At 43.5% G+C, this 21,499-nt stretch overlaps 3 protein-coding genes across 3 annotated transcripts in view; 1 reads left to right on the plus strand and 2 right to left on the minus strand.

Moving 5' to 3' along the window:
* The window catches only part of Mcm3 (minichromosome maintenance 3), a 30,049-nt gene extending 24,896 nt beyond the window's left edge, over positions 1-5,153 (minus strand). The window contains exons 1-6 of the mRNA XM_037421806.2: positions 4,974-5,153; positions 4,768-4,880; positions 3,980-4,102; positions 3,809-3,894; positions 3,022-3,152; positions 1,577-1,815 (exon numbers count right to left, since the gene is read on the minus strand). Coding sequence (XP_037277703.2) covers positions 1,577-1,815; positions 3,022-3,152; positions 3,809-3,894; positions 3,980-4,102; positions 4,768-4,880; positions 4,974-5,045 — 764 coding nt within the window. The 5' untranslated portion in view covers positions 5,046-5,153. The remainder of the gene's footprint in view (positions 1-1,576; positions 1,816-3,021; positions 3,153-3,808; positions 3,895-3,979; positions 4,103-4,767; positions 4,881-4,973) is intronic.
* Positions 5,154-5,221: 68 nt separating this feature from the next.
* Positions 5,222-21,272, plus strand: Tsen34 (tRNA splicing endonuclease subunit 34). Its single transcript, XM_075887046.1, has 6 exons — positions 5,222-5,336; positions 5,532-5,669; positions 5,766-5,866; positions 6,971-7,262; positions 13,976-14,137; positions 20,835-21,272. Exons 1-6 carry the CDS (start codon positions 5,273-5,275, stop codon positions 21,017-21,019), a joined length of 942 nt encoding a protein of 313 aa, XP_075743161.1. The 5' UTR covers positions 5,222-5,272; the 3' UTR covers positions 21,020-21,272.
* On the minus strand, positions 16,774-18,387 carry Polr2C (RNA polymerase III subunit RpII33). The gene has a single exon (XM_037421805.2). The coding sequence runs from the start codon at positions 18,138-18,140 to the stop codon at positions 17,316-17,318; it is 825 nt and encodes a 274-aa protein (XP_037277702.1). The 5' UTR covers positions 18,141-18,387; the 3' UTR covers positions 16,774-17,315.
* Positions 21,273-21,499: the final 227 nt, after the last annotated feature.

A 21,499-nucleotide genomic window follows, 5' to 3' on the forward strand; every position in this document is an offset into this window, starting at 1 on the left:
GCACTTGTGCAAAAACGCATTTCATTTTACTTTTTACTAATCTGCCGATAACCGCGAATGTACAGGAGTTTTAAATATGTTTAAAATTTTGCGAGGGAGAACATCTCTAATAAGATGCATGTTTCCATTGTACGTCACATATTTGTATACAAATTAGAAACATTGTATCAGAGCACACATCCATTACCCAGGATCTTTGTATAATTCACTATTATGTGAAGTACGGTTGTTACAGACTTCAATACCACTGGATGTCCTTTGAGCACGAACACTGGCCGAGTTTCAAGTTTGTGCCCAAGTTTGTGACTTCACCAGGCCTGTGCGAATAGTGACTCTTAGGTTTTAAGCAAATAGTGGTTTTGGTCGAATAATTTCGAATATAATAGTACACATCACATGTTATAAAAGAAAATGGGCATATTTCTCATGACCCAGCTAAGCTACACAGGATTTTTTTGAAAATTGAGATAAGGCCTGTGCTAATGACATTATTTTTGGTTAAAAGAAAAAGTGGAAACAACACTGAATAGTAGCAAGATTTGAATTTTGCTAGAATGCAAGTAAAATGTAAAATGTGTTTTGTTTTAAAATAGATTATACCCAGAGGATATAAGAAGGTATAACAAGCTTTCAAAGTATAAAAAATAATGAATTGATGTCAGGGTGATATGTTCATATAACCTTGAAACGGAGCTTCGCGGCAGTGTAGATTTCGCTTAGCACCTCTTCACTGCAGCGAAACCACCTTTACAGAAGTTACACGAGTATAGTACACTTATTCGTTCCTTTTGAATGCTTCAAAATGTTCAATATATTAAATTCGAACCGAATTCAAATACTGCAAGATATGTTTGAATATTTGAATATTCGCACAAGCCTAAATATCACCAATAAATATGTGTTTAAAATGCCTATACATTTTCTTTCACATAAAGAAACACTTGATTTCGCTGTGGTATTCTGCACAAATGCCACAAGGACCTACTCAACATGCAATCACGGAATCATCACTGCTCTGTCTGGTTTATTAACTGATTTACTTATTGCCGCAGTTTGGTTTTCATTCGATGCTGACGGTACATATACATATCTACTACAAAAAAAAAAATCTTTGCAAAAGTATAAGTTCAACAAAAAGCATTACAGTTCATAATCTACAAAACATAACATGAATGGAAACAGTAAATGAAACAGCGCCTTTCTTGTGCACGAAAAACAGCCGTTATAGGCACAATCTATGCGTACAGAGCTGTGACAATTTTAAAACAAATCCATATTTAAAAAGTATGTTTGCAACACAGCTAACAAAATTACAGATAAAAATACTACCAGGCAAGATTTTAAAAAAACCTACGTTGCACGGTAGTCATACAGCATGGTGCATTGATACTAATGTCTGTGGAAGTTTTGACTAGAAAGCTACCGCAAGACTAGATAGTATATGGCTATAAGGTGCACGTAACGCACCAAACTATGACAAGTCCACAAACTGTAATCATGAGACCACAGATTCATCTAGTCATCAAGCTGACAGCAAAAACACTAAGTGCTAAAAAGTAAAATGTTCTCTAGGTACCGGAATGTGCCGCTGGTGAATCCTCCCTGCTTGCCTGGTAAGCAGCGGTAAGTGCCAACGACCTGCACTCGATCTCCTGGTTTGCACTGGTCGACCAGGTCCCCGTCCACGATTGCGTCCACGAATCGAGGCAGCTGGCCGGCGGGGGCCTTTTCTGGCATCTCCTGAATGCTCAGCGTCTGGTGATCCTTGTAGAGCGAGAGCCCGTACTCTGTCTCCAGAAGATTGCCGTCCTCATCCTGTCATTGAAGTTAAAATGCCAAGGGACACTTTGTACAAGAACATCAGCCGTAGACAAAAAAAAAAAAAAGTTGATTGTAGAGTCTAAATCAATATTTTTTATATTTTATTATTTATCAATACTTGTGATTTGCCAAGTGATGACACACTTAGTAAGTAACCTTTAAAAAGAATTTTTCAAAAGTTCAAAGTGAGACTTGCACCGCTATACCGTTTCGTGAAATAAACGTTTATTCCTCCTGCCCCTAAAAAGTTTTACAATATCTTCAGTTTTTTTAGAAGTGAAGTTATCATTATTAAAGTAGTTAGAAAACGTATAGATCTCTTTAGGTATAGATCTCTTCAGGTAGCTCTCTTTAGCAGCAATGCTATATATATATATATATATATATATATATATATATATATATATATATATATATATGTATAAGGATATCAGCTATGATATCCTTTACCCCGTTAGTTCCCTAATCTACTTCTGCTCTCTTCTTGTCTCTTGAGGTTACACCTACCATTTTTCTTTCCATTGCTCGCTGCGTCGTCCTCAATTTAAGCTGAACCCTCTTAATAAGTCTCCAGGTTTCTGCTCCATAGCTAAGTACCGACAAGACACAGCTGTTATATACCTTCCTCTTGAGGGACAGTGGCAATCTACCTGTCATAATTTGAGAGTGCTTGCCAAGTGTGCTCCACCCCATTCTTATTCTTCTACTTACTTCAATCTCGTGGTTCGGCTCCGCGGTTATTACCTGCCCTAAGTAGACATAGTCTTTTACAACTTGAAGTGCACTATTACCTATCTCGAAGCGCTGCTCTTTTCCGAGGTTGTTGTACATTACTTTCGTTTTCTGCAGATTCATTTTAAGACCCACCTTTCTGCTCTCCTTGTCTAACTCTGTAATCATGCATATAAGCACTCTAAACTTTCTCACACATAAAACAGCCCACTGAAGTTTCAAACTAATTTACCCCGTACCATGTCACACACAGCAGGACCGTACCACTACAGCAGCTGTACATCAGTGGGGCCGCTAGAACAGTGTCTGTAGCTGCCACATCAAACATGTAACGCTTATCCACCACAACTCTGTCTGCGTCATATCCTTCGAACAGATTCCATTTTTGTTCTACCTACATATGCTACTGGTGAGCGGATATAAGGGTCTCAGTAAACATTGGGACTAAAAATAACAGTGGTGCAGCACCTTTGTGGGATAGACTGCGCTTGATGGAAAGGCGTCATAGGATGTCAGATCGGTAAAGTGGCGCTCCAGTGTCTTTTGCGTGGCCGGGCAGTAGTGGACGCTGTGCATGACTTTAGGACGAACTAGCGAACCTGCAAACGCAAAAAGTAACTCCAATCAGAGAACTGCAGTAGCACTGAATAGTGGTATGACAACCTACGATATGCTCCACAGAACTTGCTTGCTTGGAAATTGAAACAGTGAGCCAAATTTGTCAAGCGTATGCTTATACTTTAGGCTCACTTGTGCAGTCATAACCCGTTTGCTGAGAAACACTAAGATGCCAACTTAACCAGAAATGGTTAAACAGTGACCGAGAATACGCAACTTAGAACTTCATTTCATCCTTAAGTCTACCTGTCAAAGCGACCAATTGTCGATACGTCACGAACTCGTGACAATGACACACTACGCTGCTAGATTGCAATTATGCTAACTAGGTGTAAGCCGTGAACACCAGCAGTTATCACAGGCGCATTCAAATGTACTGCGACCTTGAGTAAACAGCCAATCTATCTACTTTGACGTGGTATGAAGGAGCAAAATGTAATGTCTTTAAAAGGAGCCCATTGAGTCGAGCAATTAAAGCTCGCCCACTTTTTCTGCATCTGCAACTACTTCTGCATTGTCATGCTTTTCTTTACCACATGAACACTATGAAAACGTTACAATTAAGCTATCAGTAACAAACGGTGGGTAATGAAGCGTAGACGACTAGAATATGATACACATCAAAGAGATCACTCACACTTCGTCACAATTCCTTCGACGCACACAACTCCACCGAGATAGGAAGCATGGAGTGTCCGAGGTGTAACGTGTTTAGATCCAAAGCTGGGAAAAGAGTAAGTTGACTGCTGTCAAGGCGAACTGAGTAATCTCAGAAATGGGAAAACTGAATGTTGAAATAGGCTCACACCTTCCTTCCAAGCCAACATAGTATTCATCTCGTTCTTTTGCAAGCAGTGGATCGACAGAGATGACCATTTCCTTGAGTGCACGCTGGAAGGCGATGATCTCTTCGCTCGTGTGAACGAGCAACCTGGGAGAGCAACATTGATAAGAATATTGTAACGACATAAAACACTTACTGAATAGCAGATTCTGAATAAACTTTTTACTGCATATTGTCTAAAAGTAACACTTTTCACATGCCTAGATGCCCTTTAATGAGATCAAAATATCTCAAATCCTCCTAATGATGAAATTTAACCACCACTTCCCACACTTTTTGCCACTATACAAAAGCCTGAATATCAGGTCTCGAACAGAGCTTTTAAAACACAAGCCATCACTTCAAACTTTAAGCACGTCACCTTCATCGCAGTTTATCCAGTGACCTTAAAACTGCAGTAACATAACCAGTTCTTTAGCAAGTGATAATTTGATATACTGTAATTTTTGTTTTCTTCTCTTGTTGCTTGCACTTTATATGTATGCGTTTAGCTTTAGGCGCTAGCCCGACAGCATCACAAATGACTTCCGAAACTTCTGCATCGTTCTTAAAATTACCAATGATTCAAGGTCTTAGGAGCACACAAGCCACGAAGTACGAAACCACTTCATGCGATGAATATTCTGCTCAAATATGATAGTAGGCACTTTCGCAACACAGTGCTGGCATATGGTGCACTAAGTGCGCTGCTCGGGCGCATCTCCCGCGCTATTTGGCGCGTGGACATTTAAACGTTTAAAAGGACCTCGTACCCTTTAGCTCTGGCGGCATTCTTCTTACGGAGGTCGTTGATGTTGACGATGATCCTGCGTTCTTTCTTTGTGACCAAATCTTTGATTTTGTGGCTGTAAAATCCTTGATCGTCCTGCGATGAGAAGCAATGCCGCATATGAGATTGCGGACAATGGAGCTGCCGCCGCGCAATGCGCGACTTCGAAGGAGCAATTTTCAAACTCACCTCATCATCTAGGAATTCGAGGTACTCCCGCTGGTACTCACGGATCCGCTGCTCAGCATCGGTATCGGCCATCTCGCGACTAAAACGTCGAGTATCACTGGATTATCCCACCCCGTTTCTCACGACTCCGTTGGCTGCAGACACCTCACCTTGGCGCGCAGTTTTGGCGCCAAACTGAGGGTCACATGACCCAAAGCTTTTTAAACGATGGTGGCGCCCTCAGTTAATTTGTAATTTCGTCTGCACGGTGTGTGTGCGTGCGTGTGTGTGCTGCTCGGATTGGTGTCTACAGCCCTGTAATGAGCTCGGCTCCAGTCAAGCTGTACCTTCAGAAAGATAGAATTCTTGTCTGGAACGCAGATGGTAAGAACTGTTGAGGAAATGACTGCTTCCTAACTCCAGCTATCGGAAACAACCTAGCGTAACAGGCTGTTCGATCGCTGGCTTGTGTGTGAAACATCCAAAACTTCTCTCTCCGTTCCTCTTGTGTGCATTTGAGCGGTGCCTATCTCCCGGAAACGCTTCTCTAAAGTTAAAGGCCCACTATTTGACTTTCAGATGTCAACAAGATTCGATGTCAGCATCGCATCGTCGGAATGCAGGTCGGCTGTTTTCCGCGCTGCCCCTTTCAAAGCGTGCTGCTCGGATTGCCAGTGCAGCTTGCCATGGAAGAGGCGCATTTGCTTATTTCCAAAGGTGCGTGAGTCTCCACAACTCGGCGCGCCTTGAAGCGCTGATCGGAGTCTTCTCTCGTTTAATCAAGCGCGTGTATCTCACCTGATAACATTGTAGGTTTCTGTATTCTTGTGGAGAACGTGAAACTGAGCCAGCCGCCCACGGACGACGAGAGAGCACGTGTTGACAAGTGCGCGGAGGATGTCTATCAAGAGCAGGCAAGTGTTTTTTTTTTTTTACCTGACCGTCAGTTGGTATGTGCAGAGCCGAAGTAACTACGCGAGGCGTGTCAAAACAACGATTCGTACTCTGCAATTGTACGACACTGTACGAAGCCCTTGGATAACTTTGACGGTGATATGCATGCCTCTAGATGTTCTTTCCTTGCGATCCTGTGAGGCGCTGCAACATGCAGCTCAGTTAATGCATGCACGGCAGCGTCTGGACCTATACTGTCGCGAAATTAACCAAAATAACGCGATGCACGTAGTCGATCATTACCAAATCCATGGTCCTCATTACATGTGCACTCATATGCGTCTTTATACGAGGCCTTTAAATTTAAATTATTCCATGCCTAATATAAAACATTCTGCAGGAGTGAAAGACAAGAACACCCACGGAATTCTTAAGGCATGCATATAGACCAAAAATATTTGGTGATTGCAAATGCACGTGCACGTACTTGTGTAGGTGTGCAATTAAACACTGACAGCGTTCCTCTAACCGTTACTACCACTAGGTGCATCATATTTACAAAATCACAAAGCTTGCCGTTCAGTTGTGTAAATGTACAGGCATTCAATTCAACAAATATGTAACCTAGCATGAACATTGTCTGTTATCTCAGAATATCAACTTTTTATTTACCAATAGTAATGCCACACCAAGCCATTCTTTACTTTTGTATTCATACTGATGGGAAATGAATGGTACGAAGAACGGTATAAGAAAACAATAGACAGTCAGGCAGTGCATTACTTTTGTCAGTTTTCGGTTGCACTCAAAGTATGGTTGTGAGGATCAATATATATGTATGTATGTATGTATACACTCACTCTGCTAGTAAGAAATAAGTGAGAAAGCACGACGTACGTAGAAACACTTTTAATAATCACAAAAAATGTTTTGGCCAGCCTTCGTCGGTGTCACACTAATGAATACTGACCCACCAGCTGAAACATTTTGCATTATTAAAGGTGCTTCCACGTGCATCATGCTTTCTCTATATATATATATATATGTGTGTATGTATATTTGTATACACACCAAACATTGAAATGAGATTAATTATGTTGCCTCTACTTGTGTATGCATTGCAGGCTGAAGCAGTCATGGCGCAACGAAAAGCCGAGATCGAGCAACAAGCAGATAATATTGTTGCTGGTCTTGTTAAAAAAAGGAGAGGACAGCAAGTCTCCAAGAAGGCAAAAAAGAAGCTCAAAAAGAACAGCAGCACCGAGTTGAGCAAAGGTAATGCAAGCTCTTGTACCGAGCTCAGCGAGGTGCAACCAGAAGACATGGAGGCCCAGAGGGAAGCTGTTATTGCCAACGTGATGAAGAGCAAGGTGTCTATGCCATCACGAGACATCACACTGGCACCTGTCCTGTACGGTAAGTGTTGAGAAAATGATGGTTGAGCCTTGAAACACTCTTGCAGGACACGTCTTGTGGCTTTTATTTCTAGTCAATTTATAATGGACCGGCAACTGGCGTTTCGCTGTTGTGCTTGCGTTCTGTCGGGAAGAAATTTTCGGTGGCTTTCAGTATTAAGTTTAAAGGGACCCTGCAACACTTCAGTTAGTAATCCTCGAAAGGATTCATCATAAGAGCTTATCGCCTCACCACTTGACTGCTGCAATAATTTTAAGAATCCGTCAATTATGAGTGGTATTGCAGGAATTTGTTGCACGCTTTAAGCCCTTACTCTCTGCTTTCGTATCATTAAACGCTATGCAGATAGGGGAAAGATGAGAAAGCAAGACGGTGCGTCCCTTTGTCAGTATGCATTGTGGCAGTGAACATTTTCTTTTTGTTTTTTCTTCTAATGTGCGGCTTACTTTCAGCGTGATTGCAAACACAGGTGGCGTCATCCTGTGACAGCCACGGTAAATATGCAGCTCGTGATGCTCGAATCGGCCAATGGCCAAAGACCTTGAGTTTATGGTTCAGTCATTTGAGCTTATAGCATCATTTGTCGAGTAAAGAGGGAGGGATTTCCAGCTGACTGAGAAATAATGGTAAATTCCAGGTTGCGTGCTGCGCCTTAATGTTTGGCTTGCCTGTTAGGGACCTCGTCTACCGATCGGCAGCACTTGTCAATCCATGCTGAAAAAAAATGTTGCTCTCGCTGGCTCCGGGGGTACAGTTCCCAGCACCACCACATGGCGCTCGCTCGAAATGTGTGGCAGCGTGCGTCTAATAGTAAAGCGGGCGACGTCCCAGGCATAGTTTTTTTTCTAAGAAGCATCACTCTGACACTTGGGACGTACTTGACTGTGCAATGTCAGGGTGAAGTTTGGTGATGTCCAGAGTGTATGTCGCAGGCCTCTAGCAAATGAAACAGTAGACTTGTCAAGACAAATATTGTTTGGCTTCTATGTTATTTTTACTAACACTATGCTAGGGTGCCTAGAAGGGGGAGGTGTGTGGATCGCCGCGCCTTTCCCTTGTCAGAGAGGGCCCCTCTGCGCGCCGATGCAGCTAGAGGCGCTGCTAGGACAGCCGCCACCGTCGCAAACTACCCGAAGAAAGCCCAACACTCGACAGCGCGACATCTCCCCCCCCCCCCTCCTTTTTTTTCGGCGAGGCGTTCAGGTGGTTTTTATTGTACGTGTATCATACATTTTTTAGCTGTGAGGACGATGCTGTATAAAACGATCAAGAAAGCTTAACGTTCTTGCTTCATTTCTGACTGCAACATTGGGTGCAGGTAGGGACAAATAAAAATTCTAAAAGCTTGAATAACGAATTGAATGGTGTTCTATTCGATGTTAATCATGAACCAAATAACAAATATTCGAAATGCCGAGTATGTTTTTGAATATTTAGCACTGGCAGAAAAACCCCAGAGAAGCAAAACGTATTAGAACGAGATAGCTCTTTTGTTTTAACTTGCGTAGTTTTATATAAAAGGTGGCAACAAAGTACCTCCATGAATTATAATATCACCGCTGTTTTTGACCGAACAGTTAAAATTTTTTAATTGACTGTCACTTCCTATACCAGTTTACCCTAGTGAATATAACAATGGCATTTTTGTCAGTAAAAATTAATCGTCACAATCCTTTTGTTGATTTTTCTGACTGTTGGTTACAAATAAATATTGTTGAAGCATATAATTGTTGTGAAAATTATTCTCTTGCATTCAATTATTAACCAGTTTGTATTCAATTCGTTGTAATTTTGTTATTTCATTCGTATTCGATCCTCTTTTATAGTAGGCTATTCACACAGCCCTGTAGGTACAGGTCGCCGACAGAACAAGCATCTGTTTCGAGCCCTGGCGTGCAAAGAGCCGCTTGACGCATGGGCTCATGTGCTACCGAGAGTTGATGCTGAATAAGTAGTGCCCACCTTGTCTGTTGCATTGCGTGCTATATGTGACAATGGACCATACATATTCTTCGCATCAATTGAGCTACGCAAAGTAGCTTGCCTCGACATCAAGAAAAATGGCACGTCGGGAGCAGCGGGACCGTGGTGGTCTCCCTTATTTGAGAGGCGGTGTGTAAGACTAAATTCAGTCATTGAGAACAAGCTGAGTATCTGTTCTTGGGCGGCTTGCATCCACGCAGCCTGTCACAGACATGTAGCAAAAGATTGGGCATGTGTCACAGGTCGGTTGCTCTGAGCATGAAATTGTGTTAGCGCGATCAGTTATATGCTTTTACTGCTTAACTCGCTGCATTCATTTATAAAAGAAGTCAACGAGAAGGAGCCACATGCCGGCTAAGCCGTGTGTTCTGTAGACTTCTTTTTATTGCACATATCAAAGAAACTTGCTTTGTGTACGAATGTGTTTTCTTTTGAACTAATACATGTATTTTTTCTTCTGACGAAACGTACAGATGAAGTTTTGACGAGCAGCCAAATGATAGTAACACCTCCAAAAGAGCAGGCAAGCTTTTAACAATATGAATAATCATTTAATACGACTTCAGTAAGTTTCAGTGATGCACAATTAGAAATAGAAAAATGCCAGGACAGAAACAGAAGCAAAAGAAAAGTTTAAGAGACCCTAAAGCTTAACCCTTAGAAGTTGAACAAGATAGCGACATCCCGTTCTTAGTGCGTACTTTAAACACTTCGCGCATAAAACCTTTTTGAACTTGCTATGTGCCCATCGCATGGCCTTAAGGGAGTAGGCGCAGTTGCGTGTGTGCCTTTTGTAGTTGGGGACCGGCTTCAAACCATGAAGCTTATATGATAATCACATGTTCTGACGCCCACTGGAAATGGGCGCTTGTACCACGTATTATTATTGCAATATTCCATGTTGCATATACAAACACACACGTTCTAGGATGCATGTGTTTTTAAAGCACGAAAGCTTCTTTCACTTCATTTACAAGCAGACGCGTAGCCGTGTGGTAGAACATCCGCTTGCCACGCAAAAGACCCAAATTCGATCGCCACTGACACCGCCAATGACCCTGGTTCGGTCCACACTCTGACGCAGGATTTTTCTATTGATTTTATGCGCATCGTTCTCGATTTTTTGGTCACGCATGAGATCATAATTTTTTACTCACAACCAACGACATCGACGCCACAGCCAAAGTGGGGCTCTATAACGCTGTTGCGTTAAAAACATGGCTCTCAAATTAAGTGGTGTGCCCGACATCCAACTATATTACTAGCGCACATTCCTACTTGGTATGCAGCCTGCTGCATAATAATGCACGTGAACGTTGTTTTTTCAAAGATGTGGACGAAATCAACCCCTTATTATTGCACACACTGAGAGAAAGTGATTAGCGTTTGAAAGTGTGGCACATAAAAATAGCGCGAGCCATGTTCCTCGAGCACAAGCAAGGTTGCGCTGCACGTCGTCTGCTCAACGCCACGCGCCCCTTGTGGCATTGGCGCACTTTGGTGACCGGTTTCAGCGTGAATTTGTCACACCTCCCCATTCTAGCCACCCTAACTATGCCCCAAATTTAAATATAGTGGTATAATTAACGCATGTTATGTAGTGTCCATTAAAGACAAGCCAAGCCTGTATTTGTTGCAGAATTAACCGGCTGAGCCATACAAATCGATTTCACTGGCATAGCCAGTGGTGACGGCATGGTAATCGCTCCCCCTCCCCCATCCCAAAAATTAAAATTTTGCACATGTATGTAACCCAACACTTACACACTCACAGATAAGGTTTGGTTGACTGCCTTTCCCCTCTAAAAAATATTTCTGCCTATGCCCTTGAAAGACTTTCATAACTTTAAATTCCCTACGATTTGTATCAGCACAAACGAATGCTGCAAAGTTTTCTGACAGAAGTGTGTGATGTTGTCGATCGTTGCCTTGGTTATTCTTTGTAAAACATGAGCAACATTTCGGTCTGTCATGTGAAAGCTGTGCATCTGTCATCTAAGCCAAGTTGAGGATCTTGGTGTCTCTACTCAACATTGCCAAATTTAAGTGTTGCTGTGAGCAGACCTTTCTGGACTTGTGCAAGTTGGCTGCTTTCTGAAACTCTGGGGCCCGGCGAATTTCTCGTTGATATCGTGTTTGCACCCGAGCACAGACACATGTATAGAATGCACTGCTAGGGCACATGTACATCTCATTATTGCTTAGCGTTTCTTGCCTAGGTTTTTGTTTCTTTCAATCTCTTTTCTTTTTCATGATTGGTAAAACTGTGTGAACTTTTTTACGTTTAAAAATAAACAAGCGATTCTGAGAAAATGCATTTCAGACATGGGGCCTCTTGCTCAGCATGTGATAACCTTACCCATTAGGCTACATGGGCAACCATTGAAGGGAACGAGAAAGGAGTAGTTTATATACCACAATATTGTTGCTGCCAACATGTCTTTGTCACTGCGGCAGAAAGAGGACAACTAAGTGGCCAAGGCAGTGTGGACACGCTGTTAGTGCTTGGGTCATCGAGATGTGCTGCTGTTTGCCTGGATTATGCATTTCCTTCTAGGGCTACCCTAATGTATTGCCACAATATGTACTAGCCACGTACAGGAGAAGTGGTTTGTTGCGAAAAGAAAGGTAGCACAACTGTCTGCAGCCTCTCAGGAAGCATGGTTTAGTGACAGAGGAAAGGAATAAAAAGTGGAGACGAGAGATTTAAAGTAATGTACAGAGCATGTGTTGGCAGTGACCACCAAAGACAAAGTTACACCAACATTAAAATACACAGTCAGTCCATCTTGGCTTTCTTTGTTCAGGAAAATAGGAACCTACACCTCTGTGTCAGAAGGTAGTTGGAATTTATTTCGAGTCCCCCACTATTGCATGCTTTGCAGTTATATTGTGATATTTACATGCTGGACACCACAGTTTAATTTTTAGACAAAACCAGGATTTTCTAACGATTCACAGAACTTTTTTAGGGTTTGGATGCCTGCCTTTGAGTCCATTCCATGAGTGACAAGGTGTCTTCTTGGCCCACTGTTGCACAGATCTATGTGGCATGCCTGGCACTCCGAACCACGGCAGCTGAGGAGCACTGCCTTCAGCACATGAACTGATATCATGTTTAGTAGTGCACGTAATGGCTTTGATCTTTTAAAAACGAAGATCTTAAACCTTGAGGTAATTCATTGAAGCTTATACATTGACAGGGACCTTTCCTGGAATAGTCATCTTGCCTATGTTTGCAAAAGACTTCGCGCTGTGTCATGTCTATTATATAACATAAGACACTACATGCCGTTTTCAGTACGTAAGATGATAGCACACGCTTTAGGTTACAGTATACTGCGTTACGGAATAACCATTTACGGACACTGTGCTGTCCGTTGGCACAATAGAATAAACAGAATATTGCGTTCGATTTTAAAAAATATATCTTACGACCTGAACGTTAATTCTGAGAAAGACATTTTCAAAACGCTGTTTATGCCAAACTTCAATGATCTGTTAATTCAAACGGTTGTTTTAAAACATTTCTGGTCCAAAGAATTCCTGGTTTCGTATGTTACTTCTCGTTCTTTAAGGCCCAAAGTACGTTACTGGAGGCCGCGGTGTTCGACAAAGTATGGAACTAGAATATGAGCCCATTATGTACCAACCTATTTCAATGCACTTTCCCCCAGCATTTTTCGCACAAAAACAAAATACAAATTAAAGAAACTGCTACGGCGTATCTGTCTACAATTGTAATGCATATAGTGTGTTAATTCATATACACTCATTCGTAAGCATGATGCTGCACAATTATCCATTGTGTTACTTTACTTAAGGAGCATTTGCTTTAATTCTTTGTTTTTTTCTTTACACATTTTCACTTTCAATTGCTGTAAATATTGTATAATGCTTGTAACTATTGCTTATATGCTTTGTTGTTTCTAATCTTATATGCACGTCGTTTTTTGACCTGTCATCCCTCTTAGGCCATAAGTTACAATCTTGTAATGCGTCCGGTTTTTTTGCTGTCTGCCAGGCTCTGCCACTCAAGCCACCAATTGGCTTTGGCAGGCCTAGCCACATGTACTGTTTTATTTGAAGAAATAAAAGGTATTATTATTATTATTATTATTATTAATATTATTATTATTGAGTGTCTACAAAAAAGCCGTCTGCCGCGCCGACAGACGAAGACAGTGCATGCATCCGCTGCGTCGAGCTTGCCTACCGCGTGAGCACAGTGCAAGCAACGAAAGGTCTGAACTTCTACCGGGGATGCCACAGCCAGCTTGGCATGTTCGTCCTGGCAGTGAAGTTTGGACATTCGGGCTATGGCCCAACACTACGTCTACGCAAAGGAAAGATCTAGCAGCCCATAAAATCAACCAGCTTCACTGCTTTTAAGCTTTACACAGTTAGCCTAAACTTTCACCCCCCTTTTTTTTACAGAGCGCAGTACACATGTGCATAAAAAAGACATAGAGACCACTTGTCGGCATCCATCCCACCCAGAAAATAGGCCTATTCTTGCGTGTTCGAGAATGCGAGATGGTCGAAATTGATCAGGAGTCTCCCACGAGTGATGTAGCGTGATATTAGCACATAATATCCCAGAATTAACATGTTCACCTTGGCAGTCGAATGTGGCCACTTCAAGAATACTGTCACTGTACTCTTGGAAGTGCATCTCCTCTTGTCTAGTCACTGCTGATACAACTGTCGCCCGTTTTCCATTTGTCCAGAGTGCCTGCGAACAAAGGCATCGAACTTGGTGCCTGTAGAGTTGGACTACCCGAGGACTGATGCGCACAAGGTGCGTTGCCGAGTGTTCAAGGATCTCTGGGAAAGGGGCTACTACATGACAGTCGGATCTAAGTTTGGAGGAGACTTCCTTGTCTATTCGGGTGAGCCATTCCTACGAACCCTTATTACTCAACTCTAGACACTACTCAGCACATGTGCTCATGCATAGACACTTTATCTTTCCTTCTTGTATTGGAAATCTAATAATTCTAATGCCTATAGTGTTGACAGAACCGTGAACAGTAGTAATGTGCTTAAATTCCTGTATATATTTCTTGTATAGATCACACAAGACACGCTACTGTTGGCTTTTCTCATGTTTGTACTATGCTTTGTAAATACGCTCCTCAGTTTTTGTATGTTGCTTACCCATGTGTGTTTTAGTTGATAACCATCATGGCTGATTCACTGAAGTTACGCTGGTGTTGACTATTATGGAATGGTAGTCGGGAATGTACTCTGAGGTTACTGTTCAAATGTCTTGTCCTTAGTGTGACCTTCAGTGCTGTTAAGTAGTCCGCCGCCGTGGAGCAGTAGTTACGGTGCTCGACTGCTGACCCAAAGGTTGCGGATTCATTCCCTGCCGCGGCAATCGCATTTCAATGGAGGCGAAACGGTAGAGGCCCGTGTGCTGTGCGACGTCAGTGCACATTAAAAAACACCAGATGGTCGAAATATCCGGAGTCCTCCACTAAGGCATCTCTCATGATCATGTCGTCGTTTTGAGACGTAAAGGCACAAATGTTATTGGTAAGTATTCTAATTTCATTCCATTCGTGTATATTGTATTCCACAATGAAACAAGCATTTTTGGGTCCGATTTGTGTGCATAATGGAATGCTGTTGCTCCTTGCTAGTTAGATGTTGCACTAGTTCTAGCTATAGTCTTAGGGCTCAAACCAGTCTGGCATGATTGGAGTATTTCACTTGGCTGTAGAGAGTCCATTCTTTTCATGGGGATTAAATTGAGAGAAAGTTTTGTTGTTACTCATTAGGGAGTTTATAGTGTGTAGTATATGTTCCGGTGCTTTATAGTCCCTTTACTAAGGACTCCTTTAGAAGCACAGGTTTGTGCATGACATAATGAAAAGTCCGACAAGCATTTAAGCCTTTCAATAGCTATGTCAAGTAAGGGATAATGTTAACTTGTTGTCTTTGGCTAAAAGATGCCAGAATTTCCAACGTGACAGTGTGAATGAGCCTTTGTTGCATAAGTTTTGGTGCTAGTGGTGTTCATTATGGATGCAAATAATACAAGTCGGGGAGACTCAAGCTGGTATCTAACCGAGGCGTTCAGCGTGGCAGGCAGGTGTTGTACCATAGACACACGTTAGTGCTAGAAAGTAAAGTGCTTCAGAAAAAGGTCGTATACAGGTGTCATGCAGGGCGAGTAGTCTCACTAATACATGTAATCACACCAGGTGAATTGCACAGTGAGTGGGTGATCTTGAGGCCCACCCAGTACAAAGCACTGAGTCATAAGTGATCATCATTTTAAGCCACATCATCAACAAAGTGTGCAGCTGCATTGGTGTGCCTATTGCCTTGTGGATGTGTTGTGGGCAGTTCGCTAAATGCATAAAATGATTAATAATGGCGTAATAGGCATATCGGAACTGCACTTGCAGTAGGCATTCTGGGAGAGTTTCCGATGGCTAGTGTCATGTGAGCAGACATTCCTTTCTGCGTGGCACAGAGAAGCAAAGCATAGCACGTACATGATTGCATGGTTAGTTTGTGTATGAGCCTTTTTTTTGTCTTTCCATTTGTATCTTGCTTATCAAGTCTGTTTTTATGGTAAGAATGGCTGTATCATTATGGTTAAATTACTTTATTTTGTTGTTGACATTTTTGTTGAATTTTTTGTGATACAACTTGACCCAGTATTCTTCCATGGCCTTCAGATATGTGTTTCATATCATGTCGTTCTCACTTCACCTGGCTGCTCATGTTTTCTTGATCAGTAATTGTGTTGCCTTTGAAAAAAAAAACATGAGTATAGTTAGGTGATCTTGTGGAATAGATGGAAATAAAGTGACAGTATTGTGCATACATAAAATTGCTGATTTAGAGCTGTCTGCATAGAACGAGCTTTTTTAATGGATGGTTCAGGACCATATGTGTTCACTTTGCTCGCTGCTGTTTTCATCTCGCTGACAGGCATGATGAGCACGTCCTATTGTGTAGAAAATGGGAAAAATATCGCTTCACGCAGCAGTGAAGTTTTTGTTAAGTACATATTTATTGTTGCACTGCTGTAAACATGATTTGGGCACTCACCAACGTGTGAATCCCTGAAAAACGAAATACTCATGCCAACAAAGAAGTCTGGTGCGCCTGGCGAACGTCGGTAGCGAACATTTGCCTCCTCTCGACAGGGAAGAGGTTTTGAAAAGCACTCCCGCAGTAACTAAAGTTTTAGGGAGTGATACACAACACTTTTTTTCAACTCATGAGCAAACCCCAGGAGTTAAATATTGCTAGAAACTGAAGCAGATGGTTCTTCTGCATTCTGCAAGTAGCGGTGACCTGCAGCCCCAGGTTGAAACATGGTATGTGCTTTGCCATGTTGATGGAGTGATAACAGACACTGTTGAACTGCTAGACTTTTGTGCGCTGACACTCACCTGATCGTGTACGAAGAGTTCAGCGACGCTCTCGTCGAGGGGGGGGGGGGGCAAAGGATAGCAGGGTGACGATGAGAGTGAGAAAAGCAACAAAATACATGCAATACAAGTTCATGTGCAGTTCTTTATTTTGACACAACTCGCACTTTTCTCAGTGCACGCGATAATGACCAAGCTTTGCAACGATTACTGAGCTGCTTGGCTTCAGCCATCGAGTTCCTTCAAAGCAATGTGAAACAGTAAGAAAGATCAGCTACTTCTTTAAGTAAATTTTGGTTTTGCGAAGTAACTGGTGTGTGTATTCCACAAAAAAAAAAAATGCTTCCCAGGTATAATTGAGGGGTTGGATTGTATAGCTATTCTAATTAACTATCGTGAAATGTGTGTCCATAATTGAAACATTGAGCAATGCTATCTCTTAATGGCAGCTCCTGGTGTCCCCACACCTAAATCACGTTGCACAGCTTTTAATATGCTGTAAAAAGCTATTTACATGCACACCAGCATAGGCCGAAAATTAGCGGTGTTGGCAGCAATCCGAGACTTGTTCAGACATTAGAATGGCAATGATGTATTCTGCTTTATGAACAATATGAAAACGGTTCATGCACTCTCTTGAATGGAATGGAGCTGCTTTCCCTCCCAAAATCAGTTAGTTGATGGTGAGCGAGTCGCAGGGCAGCTCATGCGACAACTGCGTCTGCAAGTCGCTCAGCTTCTTCTTGAGCACGCTCAGGCCGCTCAGCACGATGTTCTCGGGCTTCAGGGCGCCCGACGACTCGACGTTGAAGTAGAACTTGTTGGGCTTGCCCTCGCTCTGGAACTCGGCCTCGGCGCGGTCCTCGTCCAGCTCGGTGTACTCGCTCTTGGGCCACTCCTCGGGCCGCGGGTAGGTGGTGTGTCGGAACGCGTTGTCCGGGTCGTACTCGAACGCCACGCCGCACGTGGGGTTCCACTTGGCGTGCTCCTTGCCGAACCCTTTCTTGGCGTAGGCGCGGGCCTTGACCTCCTGACCTTTGCGCAGCTTGACGATGAGGATGTCCTCCGTCTCGCCGTACTCGTTGGTGTCGTCCTTGTGGCGCGACGTGACGGGCACGACGCGCGGGTCGCTCGACTTGAGGTCGGCCGTGGTCACGTGGCGCGTCTGCTCGTCCAGGCACTTGACGTCGAGCGTGAACTCGACCGAGCACTCGGTGCAGAAGTCGGCGCACGTGCAGTCCCGGGAGTACTGCATCTTGTCGACGATCTCGTCGCTCGTCAGCGGGATCAGGCCAAGCCGGTGCGCTATGAACTCGTCGTGCAGCACGGTCGAGTTGGCCTCCAGCTGGACCCAGTCGATCGCCAGCGTCGGCGTCTCGGCGATGAAGACTCGACGCAGGCTGTTCGCCACGCTCAGGTCGGTGTCCTCGATGAAGAACTTGACGTTCTCGTCCGTCAGCTCGCTGATGTGCACCGACGGCTGGTTGGCGTACGGCATGGCGGTTTAAATGATCGACCTAGCTTAGTCTAATAGCGACGACGCGCTGAAGCACGACTACGGCGTCTAGAATACCGGCACGCCGCTATTTTGATGCGAAACGTTTCGATTACACTGCCGGTTGTCCTGTAACGAAGCGAAATCCCGCGAACCCTTGGGAGGACGCCGCTCGGAAGACTTTTTTTGCACTGCCTAAACGTTAGGCGAAGCTGCAGGCGCTCGCGCTTTTCGAAGAGCAAACGCAAACACTCGCTACGCCGCTATGTTGACCAGCAACTGTTTGCTGATGATGATAACATTTGCGTGATGTTTTCGCAATGCTGCTTTTGGCTTTGCTGTCACTGACCCCTTGGAGTCGGCAAAAAGCAATGTTACTGTGAAATTAACTTGGCAGAGACTGCGGCGCACGAGCCACCCCCACGTAAAGTCCCTGAAAAATATTTTAGTTTATTTTTCAGGGACTTTACCCCCACGCAGAAACGGCTGCTGCGCCGCACGGAAGTGACGTCATCCATTTTTTTGGTTAGGCGCTTTGTTTGAATAGTCGGGAGTGCCTAGTGGTACGTCTAGACATAACGATAAAAGCCGTTAAAATTACGTCCAAACGAAAAAAGTGAACAAAAAATGTTAGTTAGGTTTAACGTGACAACAATACAAAATTGGCCTGTTTGCCGTCTCAAACTGATCGGCAGCTCTGGCGTACTTGGTTAAAGCAACACATCAGCTGGTGAGGTCGGTGGTTCAAGTCCCATTGCAGTTATCGATACTTTCTCTTTTTTTTTTTGTTCACGCATGTATTGTTTTAATATTTGCGCCTCCTCATCAGCCCGACTTGCTGCTGGTGGTGGTCCCGTCCACAGGCCCTTTAATATTGGATATTCGATGACTCTTGCAGGATTGACTATATTTATTATGATAAAGTTTTTTGCGAATTAGTGCTCTTAATCGGCGAGACGCAAAAAGACACAAAGAACTCTAATGCAGCTGGCTGCATTGGTTTCTTCGGCACAGGTATCAGGAATGTTGATTTCCACGGTTTATCAAAGTTTTGATGACAGAAAGGTGCACTGCAATGTAGTCTCGGGCAACTTTTTTTCTGTCGCTCAGTGTACCATCATCTGGCAAGGTAACCGGCAGGCCGCTTCTTTTAAAAATACTGACGTGTCACTGCAATGTTCTAGGCGATCAGCACTTGATAAACGATGCCCAAGGGCAAGTGCCGACGGCGTTAGCCCATCTAACTACAAAACAGCTTGTCCGCCTTGCTGAATAACACGCACGGCCTGTGACAGCACAGGAGCATTCATGTAGCAACGGATGAGAACGGCCGTACGTGTTCGCACTTGACAAAACAGCCGGCAATGCAGTAGCTCTGGCCTTCGGAGATCACAGGCTTCGTAAGAACATTACAATAAAGTTGTTTCTATCCATCGTATGAACACTTCGCCGACGCACTGGGGTTTCATGCATGTGCGTCCGGTCAGTCACACGTGAACTGTGCGAAAGGATTTATTTCATCGTTGACCTTGTCCTTCGCGACAAGCAAAACTCGGCAGCAAGAACACTTTCACCTTTGGCAACACTACGCTTGGCATTGCAATCTAGAAAATGCAGTACGTCCAACAACTGTAATCCGCACATCATACTGAGAAACCTTGTGGCGCACACACTCAGATGAAGCTGCGGCGCGGTGGACGGCCGCACTAGCTCCAACCACCAGGTTGCATCCAGCAATCACATGAAGCATCCAGCAATCACATGAAGCAGCGACGACACTCCAGTCCTCCTTGGGAGTGGCTTAGGCCATGGCCACGATTTCATCGGAGTTTTCACCACCTACACACATTGCAGGTGGCTACCATCTCGCAGTGTTTACCTTTCGCAGCCGCCCATGGCGCCCCTGTATTTAAAATACTTGTATTATGTACTTAAATAACAAACCTAGGCTAATTGACTCGTTAAACACCTGCTTAGTAAAATTTTTGTAGGTTTAACACATTACACACGAATAATTTACACATTTAACTAGCTTTAGGTTATAATTTTTAAAGTGATGTCACTTTCGTGCGGCGCAGGAGCCACTTCTGTGTGGGGCTAGCTACTGCGCCGCGCGGCGAAAGAGACGCTGCCTTGCGTTTACGCAGACTAAGCGTACCTAGGTGTAGTTGAGATGCACAAAAAGGCTGATGAATTGGGAGTTTGGAGTGGTGGTCCCTAAAGAATTTGTAGTTTAAGAAGTAAAACATGTATCTTGCATTTGCAATTCTTAGACAATAAATATGCATAGACGAAGAAATTTCTTGTGTATTATTGTCTGAAAACAACTTTTATTTTGAAAGTGCAAACATGCAGACTCGCGATCTTACGCGTGTATCTTATCCCGCTCAACTGACCCTCTGTACACTTTTCACATCTTGCCATTGGAAATTAAATAATAAAGAAATGTACAGCCTTTGGTGAAGTTCATTGTTGGAATTAAAAGAGGAAACAAAGAAACAAATGGAGCAGGCAAAGGGATAGACATGCTGGAAAGGCACATTCAGACTTTGTAGCAGGGCACCTCAAGTTAGGTCAGCCAAGCACAGAACAGAGTGCATGTTAATACAAAAGGTGCACAAATTAATCTCGTTATCATGGTACACTCAAAACTGCTATATGGGACGCTATGACACCCTATTTTTGCCTTGCTTGCAGGTGATCCGCTTCTGTTCCATGCTTTCGGTGTGGTGGTGTGTCTAGGCAGGGACCACAAAGTGGCTGGCCGCGACATCGTCATGTGGGGCCGCCTGGGGAACGCAGTGCATAAGACTATCATCCTGGCCACGCTTCGAGACGATCAAGTGCATTACATCTCGCTGCGCTGGAGTGGTGAATTGTGACCTACGGACTATACTTGCAGCTCATTGGTGGGAATGACATTGTCATTTTTTTTTAATCATAAAGGTTTGTGATTCATACAGCTTATGGTTCGAGCTATAGGCACAAAGCTTTTGTTCTGGACTGCAGTTTAGGTTGATATGCATTGCTCTACAGTATGACTAAATTTAAGTCTGAGAAGGCCCCACCCAGATTACTGAAGCTCAGCAACGGATGGTCTCTGCAGATAAATAAATAAATAGTCCGGCTCACGCACTCTGCAATATTCTTGAAAGGTTGAAAGGCTGGGTCACTCCCTGTCGAGTTCATGACGCCAGTTTTGAGTTCATGCCCATTGGTACAGGCTTGTGTGCATGTGCCTTTGAGGAGGAAATACTGCACACTTCTAAAGTTGTATCTGACTATAGCAGTTCAAGCAGCAATGTGTGCATGAGTATAATTGAATGAGTCTCGGTTTATTTTGATAAGTTTACAGGGTGATG

Source organism: Rhipicephalus microplus, chromosome 2 (genome assembly GCF_043290135.1).
Source record: "Rhipicephalus microplus isolate Deutch F79 chromosome 2, USDA_Rmic, whole genome shotgun sequence".
NCBI lineage: Eukaryota > Metazoa > Arthropoda > Arachnida > Ixodida > Ixodidae > Rhipicephalus > Rhipicephalus microplus.

Bases quoted from the DNA above. Each gene is read 5' to 3' on its own strand.
- Tsen34 (XM_075887046.1), top strand. From the start codon at position 5,273: ATGAGCTCGGCTCCAGTCAAGCTGTACCTTCAGAAAGATAGAATTCTT. The intron at 5,670-5,765 runs GTGCGTGAGTCT...ATAACATTGTAG, and splicing joins GCATTTGCTTATTTCCAAAG to GTTTCTGTATTCTTGTGGAG. The intron at 5,867-6,970 runs GCAAGTGTTTTT...TATGCATTGCAG, and splicing joins AGGATGTCTATCAAGAGCAG to GCTGAAGCAGTCATGGCGCA.
- Polr2C (XM_037421805.2), bottom strand. From the start codon at position 18,140: ATGCCGTACGCCAACCAGCCGTCGGTGCACATCAGCGAGCTGACGGAC.